This window comes from Bombina bombina, chromosome 1 (assembly GCF_027579735.1).
Source record: "Bombina bombina isolate aBomBom1 chromosome 1, aBomBom1.pri, whole genome shotgun sequence".
Classification (NCBI taxonomy): Eukaryota; Metazoa; Chordata; class Amphibia; order Anura; family Bombinatoridae; genus Bombina; species Bombina bombina.
In genome coordinates this window covers 1,252,335,291-1,252,354,108 of record NC_069499.1, presented here as the reverse complement: position 1 = coordinate 1,252,354,108, position 18,818 = coordinate 1,252,335,291, and the positions used below count along the sequence as shown (strand labels likewise).

At 38.7% G+C, this 18,818-nt stretch overlaps 1 protein-coding gene across 1 annotated transcript in view; it reads right to left on the bottom strand.

Moving 5' to 3' along the window:
* Positions 1 to 18,818, bottom strand: part of LOC128664299 (DNA topoisomerase 1-like) — a 571,968-nt gene that overhangs the window by 531,106 nt on the left and 22,044 nt on the right. The window contains exon 2 of the mRNA XM_053719139.1: positions 9,906 to 10,027. Coding sequence (XP_053575114.1) covers positions 9,906 to 9,971 — 66 coding nt within the window. The 5' untranslated portion in view covers positions 9,972 to 10,027. The remainder of the gene's footprint in view (positions 1 to 9,905; positions 10,028 to 18,818) is intronic.

Genomic DNA, 18,818 nt, shown 5'->3' with positions numbered 1-18,818 from the left:
ATAAAAAATCTAAAGGAGCTGTAGAAAATACTGCTGAGGCACACCTAGCACCAAATTTAAATCCAATAAATGAGATGTTTAGTATGCAAAGTTTGGTCCATAATATCTCAGAAGCCCTGACGCCCAAATTTGAAGATCTAAGATCTGAAATAAAACAAGATATTGCCATGTTGTCTCAAGAAGTTAGACAGTTCTCAAGTAGGCTGCAAGAGGCAGAGCAAAGGGTATCAGATTTGGAGGATCTCTCAATTGAACATGAGGCAAGAATAAAAGAAACAGAAATTAAAATACAAAAAATGCAGCTTAGATTAGAAGACGCTGAAAATAGATCTAGGAGGAATAACATTAGGATAATAGGAATTCCGGAAGGAAAGAAATTTGAAAATTTATCTTCATTCATAACTAACACCTTAGCTCCAACTCTTGATATAAAGGATCCACAGATAATAATAGAAAGGGCCCATAGAATTGGCCCACCTCAGGCAGATAATAACTCGGACACCAGACCCAGGCCAGTGATAGTACGCTTCCTGAATTATCTAGATAAAATTAACATGATGCAACAATACAGGAAGAAACAACCTATTATCATAGAGGGAGCTAAAATTTACATGTTTCAAGACTTTTCGGCCGAGACATCTCTGAGAAGAAGAGAGCTAGCACCTCTCTGTACAAAGCTAATCCATAAGGGTTATAGGGCAATGATCATTTACCCGGCCAAACTTAAAGTTCTCACCCCTGAAAGTACATACATAGTGGATAATGTAAAAGATGCTGAGAATCTATTAGCTAAACTAGGAAAAGCAAGTTGAACACCCCCATATATAGGGGAATTTAGTAGTAAACACGCAATAGAAATTTATGTTTCCCTTTTTTAAAGTATATTATTTTTTCCATGACATACTTGCATTTAATGGCGAGCGACCTATCTGAAGCTAGGGGGGAATACAACAAAAGGGAAAAGAGAGGACAGGTTCCTCTCCCCTTTCATAAAATTGAGTTTCAAATTCCCCATCATTTTATTTTAATATTTTTTTTTTTTTTTTATTTTTTTTTCCTCCCTCTCACGTCTCCCCCGCCCGTGTCCCTTGCTCTCCCCATCTCGTGTCATTCCTTCCCCTCATATCAAAAAGTTTACCAGGCACCCAAACTAGATGATTAACAGCTCCAGAAATTTTAAAATAGTGTCATGGAATACAGGAGGAATAACAACTCCTATTAAAAGGAAAGCTATTGTCTCTCACACGCGCAAGATGCAAGCTGATATAGTGTTTCTGCAGGAAACGCACTTGGGCATGGAAGAAACTATGAAACTCAAGGGTTCCTGGGTTAAGGAGGTAGTAGCCTCACCCAGTATTGGGAGAAAGAGGGGAGTTGCAATATTGTTTGGTAAGAGAATAGAGGCAGAGATACTACAAACAAGGAGCGATCCAGAGGGGAGATTTCTAATGGTGAAAACACGAATTTTCAAACAAGTATATACACTGCTTAATATATATGCGCCTAACGAGCTCGATTATGATTTTTGGATTTTAATTCAATCTACGGTGCTGTTACACTCAGAGGGGTTCCTGATAATGGGGGGAGACTTCAACATGGCCCCACAGTCCCCGCTAGACAGAAAGAGATTTAACAGTAAACAACTTAAAAATAAAAAGGACAAATTAGAAACAAAGATATTTAAGAATATATACCAGAATTTAATGGTAAGAGACATATGGAGGGTACATAACCCCGATCAACGGGAATACACCTGTCTTTCTAGAGCGCATAAAACACTCTCTAGAATAGATCTTTTTTTAATAGATGAGAAACTTTGCCCTAGAAACATAAAAGCAGCAATCACCCCAATAGTCATTTCAGATCATGCCCCAATATCACTCGAATTTCAACTAGAGCCCCTAAGAGACGTCCCAAGGAGATTTAGGTTTCCGTATTATCTGGTAAATGACCTGAAATTTAAAAAGTTTTTAAAAGAAAAGTTTAATGAATATGTACAATTTAACATTGAATATATAGAAAGACCAGATATCTTCTGGGGAGCTGCAAAAGCAGTAATTAGAGGGGAAATAACAGCTTACGCTGCTAAGTTAACTAAGATACTAGGAAAAAGGGAGAAAGAAGCCACCCATTTTGTGACAAACTCATACAATAGGTTCCTCTTAACAAAATCATCTTTTAACTGGGCCAAATACATTAAAGCTAAAAAAGAAAGAGACGCGCTAATACTTCTCAAGGAAACTCAAAAAGACCTCAAATTTAGTGCTAAAATGTACCGTTTTGGCAACAAATCAGGCAAATTACTTGCCAATCTAGTAAAAGGAGAAAAAAAGCCATTTAGGATAGACAGAATACAACAGGAAGGTCAGATACACACAAATTCAGACGAAATTTTGAGGAGTTTCACAAACTATTACAGAGATATTTACTCATTAAAATTGGCTGACAGTAAACAATCCACAGATTTTTGGAGTAATCTAATTTATCCTACAGTCCCAGAGGAAATAATAACCACTTTAAATAAACCAATTTCGGTGGAGGAGGTAAATAAAACGATAGCAAGATTGTCACTCAATAAAGCTGCAGGCCCCGACGGACTGCCTAATGAGGCTTATAAGATCTTAGCCCCGGAGGTAGCCCCATATTTATCTAGTATGTATAATAATTTTTACATTAATGGTAACCCGGTCCCAGTGTCCTTCTCAGCCTCATTTACAACGCTAATCTTGAAACCAGGTAAAGACCCAACCCAAAGGGAGTCATACCGCCCTATAGCACTCCTAAACTCAGAGTATAAAATCTTGACCTCAATATTAGCAGAAAGACTTCAAAATAGCTTAACACATATAATTCACAGAGACCAAGCAGGGTTCTTGAAGAACCGAAATTCTACTTCAAAAATTAGAGAAGCGCTGGTGATATCCGAACACTTTTCTCAAAGGTTAGACAGAGAGGGGGGAGATGTGGGTGCACCTGACCTCGCCATAGTGGCAATTGATGCAGAAAAAGCCTTCGATTCGGTTCTCTTCACTCACATTTTCACATCATTGGATAAATTCGGTTTTTTAGGTAAGTTCCGGGAATTTATAGAAAATCTTTACAAAAGATCTAAAACAAATTTAATAGTTAACAACCTTACATCTACAGATATCGATATACAAAAGGGTACGAGGCAGGGGTGCCCACTTTCCCCCCTCTTGTTTGACATTGCCATAGAACCCCTGGCAATTAAGATTAGGCAGTCTTTACAGGGAGTTAGAATATCTGATTATGAATTAAAAATTGCACTTTATGCTGACGATATTCTTCTCTATATTGCGAACACAGCGATTAATATTCCCAAACTTTTACATATAATAGCTAGTTATGGTACCTTCTCAGGTTACAAAATAAATGCATCAAAATCAGAAATCTATTGGCTCAGAAAAAAGTCAGACTCAATTAGTGACTGTCCTTTCAAGGAAGTAACTACATCGTTTAAATATTTAGGTATTAATATTCCAGTTAACGGGGCGGACCTATATAAACTTAATATAACTGTAACTCTATCAACTATATTTGAGAAGCTGAAAACGTGGACTAACCTACCAATCTCTCTTTCAGGGAGAATCGCACTTTACAAAATGGTTCTCCTCCCTAAACTTTTGTACGTTTTACAAAATACCTCCTTATTTATGTTTGAAAAAGATATCCGCTCATTAAACTCGGCAGTTAGAAACTTTCTATGGCAAGGCAAGAGATCAAGGATAGCATTATCTAAGCTCTCAGTGGGAAGAGAATATGGAGGATTGGCCCTCCCAGATATAAGATCTTATAACTTAGCATTTCTTGCGCGAACAATAACAGATTGGATATGCACTAAAAATTATGTAACCAACAATTTATTGGACGAAAGCATATGCTTTCCCTTCCACCCAATAGGCTTAACTCACTGCTTACCAAAAGCATTACCCAATGTAATTAAGAAATATAAAACTATATTTAACCCCATTAAAGCATGGTGGAAGATTGCTAATCGTCTGAAAATTAATAGTAAAGTTTCAAAGTATCTCCCAATAAAGGGGAATCCCGAATTCCTCCCAGGGATGAACTCGACAGTTTTTGCCAAATGGCATGAAATAAACCTAAAAACAGTCCAACAAATTCTTAACTTAGATGGAAAATGTATAAAATCATTTGACGAAATAAAGAATGAATTTAAGATACCGAATAACCAATTCTTTGCATATCTTCAACTAAGACATTACACCTCGGATTTGATAAGAGAAGTGGGTTGGAACTAGAGCTGGGGTAAACTGGAAAACTGGTTAACACTCACTAGAGCTGGTCATACCGCAATCACCTATTGCTACCTCGCCTTAAATGGATCTAAAGGGTTACCTATACTGGAACAGGTGGCCTCTGAGTGGAACAGTCTAACGGCTAGATTTAGAGTTCGGCGGTAAAAGGGCTGTTAACGCTCCGCGGGTTTTTTTCTGGCCGCACCATAAATTTAACTCTGGTATCGAGAGTTCAAACAAATGCTGCGTTAGGCTCCAAAAAAGGAGCGTAGAGCATTTTTACCGCAAATGCAACTCTCGATACCAGAGTTGCTTACGGACGCGGCCGGCCTCAAAAACGTGCTCGTGCACGATTCTCCCATAGGAAACAATGGGGCTGTTTGAGCTGAAAAAAAACCTAACACCTGGAAAAAAGCAGCGTTCAGCTCCTAACGCAGCCCCATTGTTTCCTATGGGGAAACACTTCCTACGTCTGCACCTAACACCCTAACATGTACCCCGAGTCTAAACACCCCTAACCTTACACTTATTAACTCCTAATCTGCCGCCCCCGCTATCGCTGACCCCTGCATTACACTTTTAACCCCTAATCTGCCGCTCCGTAAACCGCCGCCACCTACGTTATCCCTATGTACCCCTAATCTGCTGCCCTAACATCGCCGACCCCTATGTTATATTTATTAACCCCTAATCTGCCCCCCACAACGTCGCCGACACCTGCCTACACTTATTAACCCCTAATCTGCCGAGCGGACCTGAGCGCTACTATAATAAAGTTATTAACCCCTAATCCGCCTCACTAACCCTATCATAAATAGTATTAACCCCTAATCTGCCCTCCCTAACATCGCCGACACCTACCTTCAATTATTAACCCCTAATCTGCCGACCGGAGCTCACCGCTATTCTAATAAATGTATTAACCCCTAAAGCTAAGTCTAACCCTAACACTAACACCCCCCTAAGTTAAATATAATTTTTATCTAACGAAATAAATTAACTCTTATTAAATAAATGATTCCTATTTAAAGCTAAATACTTACCTGTAAAATAAATCCTAATATAGCTACAATATAAATTATAATTATATTATAGCTATTTTAGGATTAATATTTATTTTACAGGCAACTTTGTAATTATTTTAACCAGGTACAATAGCTATTAAATAGTTAAGAACTATTTAATAGTTACCTAGTTAAAATAATTACAAATTTACCTGTAAAATAAATCCTAACCTAAGATATAATTAAACCTAACACTACCCTATCAATAAAATAATTAAATAAACTACCTACAATTACCTACAATTAACCTAACACTACACTATCAATAAATTAATTAAACACAATTGCTACAAATAAATAAAATTAAATAAACTATCTAAAGTACAAAAAATAAAAAAGAACTAAGTTACAGAAAATAATAAAATATTTACAAACATAAGAAAAATATTACAACAATTTTAAACTAATTACACCTACTCTAAGCCCCCTAATAAAATAACAAAGCCCCCCAAAATAAAAAATTCCCTACCCTATTCTAAAATACAAATATTACAAGCTCTTTTACCTTACCAGCCCTGAACAGGGCCCTTTGCGGGGCATGCCCCAAGAATTTCAGCTCTTTTGCCTGTAAAAAAAAACATACAATACCCCCCCCCCCAACATTACAACCCACCACCCACATACCCCTAATCTAACCCAAACCCCCATTAAATAAACCTAACACTACCCCCCTGATGATCTTCCTACCTTGTCTTCACCATGCCAGGTTCACCGATCCGTCCTGGCTCCAAGATCTTCATCCAACCCAAGCGGGGGCTAGACATCCACTGAAGAAGTCCAGAAGAGGGTCCAAAGTCTTCCTCCTATCCGGCAAGAAGAGGACATCCGGACCGGCAAACATCTTCTCCAAGCGGCATCTTCTATCTTCTTCCATCCGATGACGACCGGCTCCATCTTGAAGACCTCCAGCGCGGATCCATCCTCTTCTTCCGACGACTAGACGACGAATGACGGTTCCTTTAAGGGACGTCATCCAAGATGGCGTCCCTCGAATTCCGATTGGCTGATAGGATTCTATCAGCCAATCGGAATTAAGGTAGGAATTTTCTGATTGGCTGATGGAATCAGCCAATCAGAATATAGTTCAATCCGATTGGCTGATCCAATCAGCCAATCAGATTGAGCTCGCATTCTATTGGCTGATCGGAACAGCCAATAGAATGCGAGCTCAATCTGATTGGCTGATTGGATCAGCCAATCGGATTGAACTATATTCTGATTGGCTGATTCCATCAGCCAATCAGAAAATTCCTACCTTAATTCCGATTGGCTGATAGAATCCTATCAGCCAATCGGAATTCGAGGGACGCCATCTTGGATGACGTCCCTTAAAGGAACCGTCATTCGTCGTCTAGTCGTCGGAAGAAGAGGATGGATCCGCGCTGGAGGTCTTCAAGATGGAGCCGGTCGTCATCGGATGGAAGAAGATAGAAGATGCCGCTTGGAGAAGATGTTTGCCGGTCCGGATGTCCTCTTCTTGCCGGATAGGAGGAAGACTTTGGACCCTCTTCTGGACTTCTTCAGTGGATGTCTAGCCCCCGCTTGGGTTGGATGAAGATCTTGGAGCCAGGACGGATCGGTGAACCTGGCATGGTGAAGACAAGGTAGGAAGATCATCAGGGGGGTAGTGTTAGGTTTATTTAAGGGGGGTTTGGGTTAGATTAGGGGTATGTGGGTGGTGGGTTGTAATGTTGGGGGGGGGTATTGTATGTTTTTTTTTACAGGCAAAAGAGCTGAAATTCTTGGGGCATGCCCCGCAAAGGGCCCTGTTCAGGGCTGGTAAGGTAAAAGAGCTTGTAATATTTGTATTTTAGAATAGGGTAGGGAATTTTTTATTTTGGGGGGCTTTGTTATTTTATTAGGGGGCTTAGAGTAGGTGTAATTAGTTTAAAATTGTTGTAATATTTTTCTTATGTTTGTAAATATTTTATTATTTTCTGTAACTTAGTTCTTTTTTATTTTTTGTACTTTAGATAGTTTATTTAATTTTATTTATTTGTAGCAATTGTGTTTAATTAATTTATTGATAGTGTAGTGTTAGGTTAATTGTAGGTAATTGTAGGTAGTTTATTTAATTATTTTATTGATAGGGTAGTGTTAGGTTTAATTATATCTTAGGTTAGGATTTATTTTACAGGTAAATTTGTTATTATTTTAACTAGGTAACTATTAAATAGTTCTTAACTATTTAATAGCTATTGTACCTGGTTAAAATAATTACAAAGTTGCCTGTAAAATAAATATTAATCCTAAAATAGCTATAATATAATTATAAATTATATTGTAGCTATATTAGGATTTATTTTACAGGTAAGTATTTAGCTTTAAATAGGAATTATTTATTTAATAAGAGTTAATTTATTTCGTTAGATAAAAATTATATTTAACTTAGGGGGGTGTTAGTGTTAGGGTTAGACTTAGCTTTAGGGGTTAATACATTTATTAGAATAGCGGTGAGCTCCGATCGGAAGATTAGGGGTTAATAATTGAAGGTAGGTGTCGGCGATGTTAGGGAGGGCAGATTAGGGGTTAATACTATTTATGATAGGGTTAGTGAGGCGGATTAGGGGTTAATAACTATTATAGTAGCGCTCAGGTCCGCTCGGCAGATTAGGGGTTAATAAGTGTAGGTAGGTGTCGGCGACGTTGTGGGGGGCAGATTAGGGGTTAATAAATATAACATAGGGGTCGGCGATGTTAGGGGTAGCAGATTAGGGGTACATAGGAATAACGTAGGTGGCGGCGATTTGCGGTCGGAAGATTAGGGGTTAATTATTTTAAGTAGCTTGCGGCGACGTTGTGGGGGGCAAGTTAGGGGTTAATAGATATAATACAGGGGTCGGCGGTGTTAGGGGCAGCAGATTAGGGGTACATAAGTATAACGTAGGTGGCGGTCGGCAGATTAGGGGTTAAAATTTTTAATCGAGTGGCGGCGATGTGGGGGGACCTCGGTTTAGGGGTACATAGGTAGTTTATGGGTGTTAGTGTACTTTAGGGTACAGTAGTTAAGAGCTTTATAAACCGGCGTTAGCCAGAAAGCTCTTAACTCCTGCTATTTTCAGGCGGCTGGAATCTTGTCGTTAGAGCTCTAACGCTCACTGCAGAAACGACTCTAAATACCGGCGTTAGGAAGATCCCATTGAAAAGATAGGCTACGCAAATGGCGTAGGGGGATCTGCGGTATGGAAAAGTCGCGGCTGTAAAGTGAGCGTTAGACCCTTTAATCACTGACTCTAAATACCAGCGGTAGCCCAAAACCAGCGTTAGGAGCCTCTAACGCTGGTTTTGACGGCTACCGCCGAACTCTAAATCTAGCCGTAAATTTCCCTTGCAATATAGACTCACAGGTCATCCAAAGATCTATAAATAAAGTTCAACAGGCCACACTCTCCGCAACTTGGAGAGAAGCACATTTAAAAATACTACATAAAGCATATTTTACTCCGGAAAAGGGTCACAAATTATATAACTTGAATTTCTATAAATGCCCGAAATGCTCAATTATAGCAGCTGACTTTAAACATATGTTCTGGAATTGTCCAAAAATTAGCCAATTTTGGCTAAAAATCCAATACTGGCTTAACGTCACATTGGGATTTTCCCCTCTGGATCTTACACCAATGCTAATAGTGTTTTGCCTAAATCAGAGCGAAGGACAACACCCTCAGGAAAAATTGCTGATACTAACAATATTAGCAGCTAGATATCTAATTGTAAAAAACTGGAAAAACCATAAAACCCCAGCATTAATAGAAGTGAAAAATTGCCTTAAAAAGCAATGTATTCTAGAACAAAGAGATGTTAGTATGAATAATGAGAAGGATATAAAAACATTTTTCAATAAATGGTCAAAACTCATTAAAAGCTTTCCAGCAAATGAAATAGATAATATAATTTTTCCATTTAGACACACTGAGCTGGTACAGCTGGGAATATGGTAGGGGAGAAGACGTGAGAGAGCTAAGGAATATTCCCCATCCCTCGGAATTTTTTTTTTTCCCTTTCCCTTTAAAATCTTTTTTATTTTTCCCCCCCCCCCCTTTTTTTTTTTTTTTTTCTGTTTGTTAGTTTTGTTTTGTTTGATTTGTTTTGCCTTAGCTTTTTGTTTTTGTTGGGTTAAGGTGGACAATATGTTATACAACTCAAAATATAAAATAAATCAGCAACCGTATTTTGAAAGAATTACTTATTTATTGTACAGAATCCCTCTCCAGAGTCTAGAGGAGAAGAGGTTCTCATTATATTTTGACCTAAATACTGACTTGTAATTGTTACCGAAACTATGTTGTTGTAACACGATTGCTGATACGAAAATAAAGATTTAAAAAAAAAAAAAAAATTCCATGCTCTGTCCAATCAATTTAAGTTTAAATTTGACTTTACAGTCTCTTTAAATTAATTGGTGTGTGTTCTGTTAGGTGATGGGTAATCAGAATCTAGTAAGCAACAAATTGGCCAACAACACACAGCTTTATATGCATGCAATGTTTTTAGGCAGTAAACATGTGCCGGTCAAATTATCTGCAAAGAAAAACAGAGGTTTAACTTAAGTATGGATTACCTTTCTCCAGTCCATGAAGAAATTATTGCGGAAAACATCCTTTGTGGTGTATTCGTGGTCTAACATCTTGGCAAAGAAACTGGCCACTTCTTCTGTTGGTTGGCTTAAAGGAATGTGTTTACCTAGAGTAGACAGTTTGCAAGTATTAGACACATTTAATTTAACTCTTATTATATGTCAGTTTGGATAATCAGCAGAAGTTCATTCATTCATTGTTAAACACATGCAAGCATCTTAATTTAAACAAATGTTGCAGAAAAACTTGCATTTGAAGAAAAAAAAAATTGATGAAAGTGATAATGTCTGACTAACCTCCCATTTTAATACATTTTATTTTTACAATACTATTGTTACAATATCCCCACTGCCATTTCTTATTTTTCCCGCCCCACAAGTTGCTATTTTTATATAATGATACCATAACACTTCCATACTTCCTACTGACTTCAAGCAAGGTGACAAGATTTCCCTGACCCAAATTTAAAGACCCATATGACTGAAATTTGGGACACTAAATATGCAGTCTATAAAAATAAACTAATAGGGGGCACTAAGCTAATAGTACATATCAATACAATTAGCAAACCGTGTATATAATATACAAAAAGTACCACAAACAATAATAAATGAGCTAATGTCCAAAGATGTTCAAAATGAACACATGTGATGAACAAAACAACAGCATCTGACAAATAAAAAAGAGGCGCCTTATGTGTGTATCAGTAGATCAAAGCAAATGGTCATAGAAAAGGCATCCGTGAATGGGTGCTCACATTTCCATGAAGCACTTTTATGTGTTTGTGGGCGCAGGCTGACAGATTATATGGTGTGTCAGCTCACCAACTCCAGACTCCTGCAAACAGTCCACTGGCTGCACCGAAGAATATAAGCATGTGGCAAACAGCAATGGAGCACAGGCGTTCACTTGAAATAGAAGGCTTGGAAACACTGTACTTTAAAATAGATTTATTAAAACCATACAGTGAATAAACTGGGGACATTGCAAAAGGTACCCCAGCATATGCAACACAAACAAACTGGAAACAAGGGAAGGGTGCACAGGCTTATGTGGGGTGATTAAATAAGCCTGTGCACCCTTGCCTTGTTCCCAGCTTGTTTGGATTTGAGAGCTTGCATTGTGTGGCTGTTTTAGGGTCCCAGGTATTGGAAAGGACTTTGGTGTGGTACCTGGGCTTGTCCCATTTGGCCAGATGAGGTAACTAACCTTTCCATCTTTGCTTTTAAACCTTAGCTGTGAGCTTGCGAGTAGAGGTTTTCTCTGTGTGTTGTATTAATTTGTTTTGTAATTTCCCCTATGATTCTTGCACCCAGACCTGTCTGGGGTTAACTGCCTGTGACTCTGGTGACAGCACAGCTTCTTGTGAGTGCCACTGAGCACCCAGGGCTGAGCATGTTGCATGGTCATGGGATGTGTACCCGGTCCGGTCGAGGAGTGCAGTTCCCTTCCGTGTTTTGTATATTACTGGGGTGATTACATAAGCCTGTGCACCCTTCCCTTGTTCCCAGTTTGTTTAGATGTGAGAGCTTGCAGTGTGTGGCTGTTTTAGGGTCCCTGGTATTGGAAAGGACCTTGACATGGTACCTGGGATTGTCCCATTTGGCCAGATGCGGTAACTAACCTTTCCATTTTTGCTTTTAAATCTTAGCTGTGAGCTTGCTAGTGAGTGCAAAGTTTTCTTTGTGTGTTGTATTAATTTGTTTTGTAATTTCCCCTATGGTTCTTGCACCCAGACCTGTCTGGGGTTAACTGCCTGTGACTCTGGTGACAGCACAGCTTCTTGTGAGTGCCACTGAGCACCCAGGGCTAAGCATGTTGCAGGGTCATGGGATGTGTACGCGGTCCGGTCTAGGAGTGCAGTCCCCTTCCGTATTTTGTATATTACTGGGGTGATTACATAAGCCAGCTTGCTAGTGAATGCAGGGTTTTCTCTCTCTCTCTCTGTGTGTGTGTGTGTGTGTGTGTGTGTGTGTGTGTGTAAAATAATCTAAAAGGACCTAAAAGGATCCAATGCCTAAAAAGTGAAATTAACTCCTAATATTAGAATACAATAAACATAATAAAAAAATCAGAGGAAGCAAAAAACATCAAAATGGTATTTAGCAAACATATACAAAAAAGACCAAGCAGCGCCTTGCAAATTTGATCAACTGAAGCCTCATTATTGAAAGCTCAAGTGGCAACTGACTGTGGCGGGGCGAAAATACCCGCAGGTATTCAGCTTTGCACATGAGCGCAATTTTGCGCTTGCGTGCAATCCCGCCTCCTGCCCGCACACAGCCAATCACGCGCGGGCAGGAGCTGTCAATCTCCTTGGTCTGACTAGACCGAGGAGATTGAATTTCGCCAGATGACCGCTGCTTGATAAATGACGGCGAGCAAGTTCTTGAGAGAACTTGCTGCCGTAGGGGCTTAATAAATCTAGCCCTTAGTAGAATGAGCAGTGTTAATCCGCTGAGGTGGAGGCTGAAATTGCCTCCAAGTAAGCTTTTTGAATCAAAAGTTTCAACTAAAAGGCCAAAGAAACAGCAGAAGCTTTTTTACCCTTTCTAGGACCAGAAAAAATAATGAACAAATTAGAAGTTTGTCTAAAGTCCAATGTAATCGTTCAATGCCATAACATCATCCAAAGATCTCTCTGAAGAACGAACAACAATCTCTCACTAATTTTGTCTCAAGAAACTACCTTATGGAAAAATGCAAATGAACTCTGGAAAACAGACTTATCCTGGAAAAAAAAAAAAAAAAATCAGATGAGGATCAAAAGAAAAAGCAGATAACTCAGAATCTCGTCTAGCAGAATAGCCAAAATAAATAACTTTCCAAAAAACTAGTTTAATATCCATCTTATGCACAAGTTCAAAAGGAGGAGCTTGCAAAACCTTAATACCAAGCCTGATCAAAGGTTTAATACAGACCAGAGCCTGAACAAAACTATGAATATATCAGATAAAGTACCAATCTTTGTTTGGAACAAAACTGAAAAAACAAAAAACTGCACCTGTAGAGAACTGGCCCTCAAGACCATCCTGCAAAAACTGCAAATTCGTAGGAATTCTGAAGAAGAAAAAAAATGCCAGGAAAAAACATCTATATACCAAGAAATAAAGACCTTGAAGGTTTTGTGATAAATTCTCCTAGTTACAGGCTTATAAGCCTGAATCAAGGTTTCAATCAAAGAATCAGAGAAACCTAAATGTTCAATTTCGATGCCATCAAGTTCAGAGACTTGAGACCCGAAATTTAAAAAAAAAAACGGACCTTGAGACAGAAGTTTTGACCACAGAGGCCAAGGGGGGCAGCTCGACATCTGAACCAGATCCGCATACCAAATTCTGCAAGGCCATGCTGGAGCCATAAGGCTCACTGATGACTTCTCTAGGCTTATCTTGGAAATTACTCTGGGAATAAGTACCAGAGGAGAAAACAAAAAAGAAAGCTGAAGTAGAACTACTAGAGCATCCACTAACTCTGCCTGAGGATCTCTGCAACTCACAAAGTACCTGGGATGTTTGTTGTTCAAATGAGAGGCCATCAGATCTATCTCTGGAAGACCCTAAAGATCAACAATCTGATTAAACATATAAAGGTGAAGAGACCCTTCCCTGGATGTAGAGATTGACTTCTGTGAAAGTCCACCTCCCAGTTGTTCACCCATGGAATAAAAGACAAGGAGTTGGTTTCTGCCCAAGAGAGAATTTGAGACACCTACTTCATTGCTAGGGAACTGTGAGTTCCCCTCGATGGTTGACATAAGCTACTGCTGTGACATTGCCTGTCTGTTGAAAAGAAAATCTAATTTCTGTTTTCAGAGGACAAGCTTGAAGATAGCAGAGAGTTCAAGAAAATTACTTGGTAACCTCGACTCCCGAGTATCCTAAACTCCCTGTGCTGTCAGAGATCCCCAAATAGCTCCCCAACCTGAGAGACATGCATCTAAAGTAATCACAGCCCAGGTAGGATGAGCAAAAAGAAGCAGCCTGAATAATAAACTTATGATCCAGCCACCAAATTAGAGACCGATTTGTACGCTGATCCAAAAATATCCTTTGAAATAGCAAAGTATAATCCCTGCACAATTGATGCAGCATATAAACCAAAAGAGGCCACATGTGAAAATGTGCAAATGGAAGTGCATTTAAAGCTACAATTGTGAGACCTAGGACTTCCATACAAAGAGTAACAGAGGAAAAACAAGAGAAACTGAAGGTTCAAACAAGCTGACACCAATTTTAACTTTCTCTGCTCTGTTAGAGAAAGACTCATGGATATTGAATCTATTGGAAAACCCAAAATAGGTTACCTTTGTCTGAGTTTTTTGGAAAATTCATCCTCCAGCTATGCTGTTGAAGAAACAAGAGTCTGCTGGTGTGCGATTCTGATAAATGAAAAGATGGAGCTTGAACCAAGATGTCATCTAGGTATGGAAAAACCAATACCCTGAGACTTGATCACAGAAAAAAAGGGAACACAGAACCTTTGTGAATATTCTTGGAGCTTTAACCAGACCAAATGGAAGAGCAACAAATTGAAAATGCCTGTCCAGAAAGGTAAACCTCAGAAACTGGAAATGATCTTTGTGAATAGGAATATGAAGTTACGTATCCTTTAAATCTATTGTGGACATAAACAGACTTTGCTGAACCAATGGCAGAATTGTCTTAATGGTTTCTATTCTGAAAGATAGAATCCTTACAAACCTGATCAGAACCTTCAGATCTAGAACTGGACTGAAATTACTTTTCTTCTTTGGAACAATGAAGATTTGAATAAAATCCTATACCCTGTTCCTGCAAAGGAACTAAAACAATCACTCCCATATCCTCCACATCTGAGACAGACTGGAAATAAAGCATGACATTTTACAGGATTCTTTGGAACATTGGACAGAAAAAAAAACTATTGGAGGCCTTATGAATCCTATTCAATATCCCTAAGAAACTATATTCACAACCCAGGGGGGTCTGGAACAGACTGAAACCAAGCCTCCTGAAAAAGCTATAATCTACCCTCTTCTAGAACCTCTGGATCAGGTGCAGCACCTTCATGCAGTTTTGGTAGTAGGGATAGATTTCTTACCCTGCATTTACTTGTTCCAGTTTGCTCAAAAACAAAGCACCTCTGGTTCAGTCTGGAGACCTAGAGCTGAGTCGTAAACCTTTTGTTTCTTATTCTGATAAAAGGAACAAAAATGATTAGCAGCTTTAGATTTCCCTCAAGAATTTTTTGTCCTGAGGAAGAAAAGCCCCTTTACTTCCAGTAACAGTAGATCACTGGTTTTCAAACCTGTCCTCAGGCGTCCGTAACAGGCCACATTTTGGAGATGATCTGAACTGGAGAACAGGTAAAATTGGCTGTTTAGTAAACATTGTTATTTTACCTGTTCTCATCTACGGTAATCTTGAAAACCTGGACTGTTGGGGAGGCCTTAGGATAAGTTTAAAAACCAATGAAGTAGATATTATAGAACTGAAATCAGAAACAAATATCTTTCCATTGAAAGGAAAGAGATAATCTGAATTTAGATACCATATCAGCAAACCAGGATTTAAGCCATACAGCTCACCTAGCAAGGACTAACAGAGACAAGCTTTTGACAATAATATTCATAATATCATATAGAGCATCACTAATAAAATAATTGGTACTACTAGAGTAAACTCAAGACTTGCACTAGCAGAGTCATCATAATACTGCTCTAAAAGACTAGACAAACGAGTAATTAGAAGCAGCAGCTACATAGCAATAGAAATAGCTAGCCTGAGAATATAGCCTGCATGTAAAAAAGGCCCTTTTATGAAAAGACTAATTTTCTATCTAAAGGGTTTAAAAAGAAGTACTGTCTTCCAAAGAAATAGTAGTACATTTAAACAGAATTGAAACGGCCCGATCCACCTTGGGACGGTTTCCCACAAATCTGTATTAGCAGTAGGTAAAGGATATAACTTTTTAAACCTTGCAGGAAGAGTAAAATGAATTGCCTGGTTAAGATCATTCCTTAGAAATTATATCAGAAACAGCATCAGGAATAGCGAAACTTCAGGGAGATTAACAACAGTCTTAAAAAATGAAATTAAATGATTACAAAGTTTATCATCTGAGACTTTAGGATCTTTAACTCCTAATATAATTAAGACCTCTTTTAAAAGAGAACAAATAGATTCAACTTTAAACAAAAAAGAGGAAATATCAGGTTCAACATCAGATGAAAATTCCCTATCACCAGAGGAAACTTAATCTGAAGAAGGTAAAATCTGAACTGACGTTTTACACTTGTTTGAATGCGGGGGAGTAGCCAGCGAAATCATGTCAGTATTCTCCAGTAATGAACAAACAGTAGGTGCATTAATACCCAAATAAACAGCATTAGATTGGTCTGATTGCATTAACAATTCTAAAAAGCCACATAAACGAGCTGGAGAAGGAAATTCAGCTTTTTTTTTTTTTTTTTTTTTTACAATAAGCGCACCCAATAATGATAGAAAGCTATTCAGGAGACAAGTTTCTTGTGTAGATTTAGGGACAAAATCTTTTTAAATAAACTCAGTTACAGTGAGTGCTAGGCTGAACTGCAAAACAAAGCAGGAGACATTATCAACCAAAATCAGATAACGATCATCAGAAGAAATAATGCACACAAAAAAAAAAAGACAGCCAAAAAAGGAATTTAGCATGCCAAAACACAGTGTGTGCATAGCTGACGATGAAAGTGCGCTACCAAACATGCTTAAACCGGTCGACGTGCGAGTGAATTATAGAAAGACTAAAAGGACATGCACCAATACAACATGCAACCACGCTGCATCTAAATCTAAAAACTGACATGCAAAATACAAACTAAGCACTTTAGAAAAGCAATATGCACCAACAGCAAGGGAATAGTGTAAAGGATCGGTCCCAGGGCTAGAGATATATACAAGTGTCTAAATGTTAATAAATGACACTCACCAATAGACACTCGTCCACTAGCAAAAAGGCAGAAAAAAGCCAAACCAGTACGCAGCGGAGGCTATGGAATTGGAGTATATTGTAGATACATAAAGGGAGGCAAAAGATAAGTCCCTGCGACCAATAATTAAAATTTCCATTAGGTTAAGAAAGAATCACTAACCATACCCCAAATGCATCCCTCTGACAAGCACTGTAGAGAAACTGGGCTTCAGCATAGGACTGAAAACCTCTCTTTGAATAATCAAATGCACATCTTCATTCTTCGACTACCTCCAGTGAAGGCAAAGTAAAGACTGAGGTATGTGTGAGGGGTTTTATAGCTCTTGGGGTTAGGGAATCTTTGCCTACTCCTAGTGGTAGAGAATAGTAATTCCCAAGAGTAATGGATTGTGGACTCTCACCACCTGTATGAAAGAAAATAAGGAGGAGGATCACAAGAAAGGGCAGAAAATTCAGAAACTCCCCTAGCAGAAGAGGTAGCCAAAAGAAATAAAACCTTCCAAGATAAAGGCTTAATATCCACATTATACATGGGCTCAAATTAAGACTTCAGGCAGGAGAAATCGGTTTAATAACAGGCTTAATACTGACGAGTATATCAGGAAGATTAGCAATCTTTTTATGAAACAGAACTGAAAGAGCTGAAATTTTACCTCTAAAAGAACAGTTGGATAGACCCTTATCCAAACCATCCTGCAAGAACTGCAAAATCCTAGGAATTCTAAATGATTGCCAGGAAAAACCATAATCCAAACACCAAGAAATAAAAACCTTCTAAACCTTAAGATAGATATTTCTAGTCACCATTTACAAGCCTGAATCAAAGTTTCAACAACAGACTAAAAAAAATATCAATGCCATCAAGCTGAGATATTTTATTTTGATGGAAAAAACGGACCTTCCTTGAGAGAGAAAATCTTGACACAGAGGAAGTGGCCATGGAAAATGGACAACTGGACATCAGAACTGAACCAGATCTGCAAACTAAGTCCTGCAAGGCTGGAGCAATCATCACTGGTGACCCCTCTTGTCTCATCCTGGCAACCACCCTTCACAGAACAAGAGAATGAAAGATAAGCTATATGAAAAGGCCATGGAGCTATTAGAGCATACTAAAATTCTGCCTGAGGATCCCTGGACCTCGCAAATAACCTGGGAAGTTTGTTGTTCAACCGAGAGGCATTAAGATCTCTTTTTGGGAAGACTCCAAAAACCCACAATCTGATTCCAGATGAAGAGACCATTCGCTGGGATAAAAGGATTGACTGAGAAAATCCTCCTCCCAATTGGGCACCCCTAGGATATAGACTATAGAGATTAGACAACTGTCCTCTGCCCAGGAAAGAATCTGAGATACATCCCTCATGGCTAAGGAACTGCGAGTTCCACCCTGATTATTGATATATGCCACTGTTGTAACATTTTCTGACTAAAAATGCAAATGAGACTTTTTGAAAGGGACCAACTCTGAAGGGCCTTGAAAATTGCACAGTTCCCAAACATTTATTGGTAACCTCACCTCCTGAGGAGACCCAACTCCCTGTGCTCTCTGAGACCTCCAGAATGCATCCCAGCCTGAAAGGCTTGCATCTGTCATAATCACAGTCCAATTGGACGAACAAAGGAAGGCCCATGAAAATGCACCATTCTCTAAGCATACACAGCTGAAGGGGCCTTGTGATAAAATGAGCAAACAGAATAGCATATGATGCAGCAATCATTAGGCTATACAAAAAGCTAATGAAAGACAGAAGATTTTATAAAGCCTCATAGCAACTTCAACCTTCTTTGTTCGGTCAAAGAGTCTCAGAATTTGAGTCTATTTGAACACCCAGAAAAGTGACTTTGGTCTGGGGAACAAGAGAACTCTGGAAAACATAATTTATGTAAGAACTTACCTGATAAATTAATTTCTTTCATATTAGCAAGAGTCCATGAGCTAG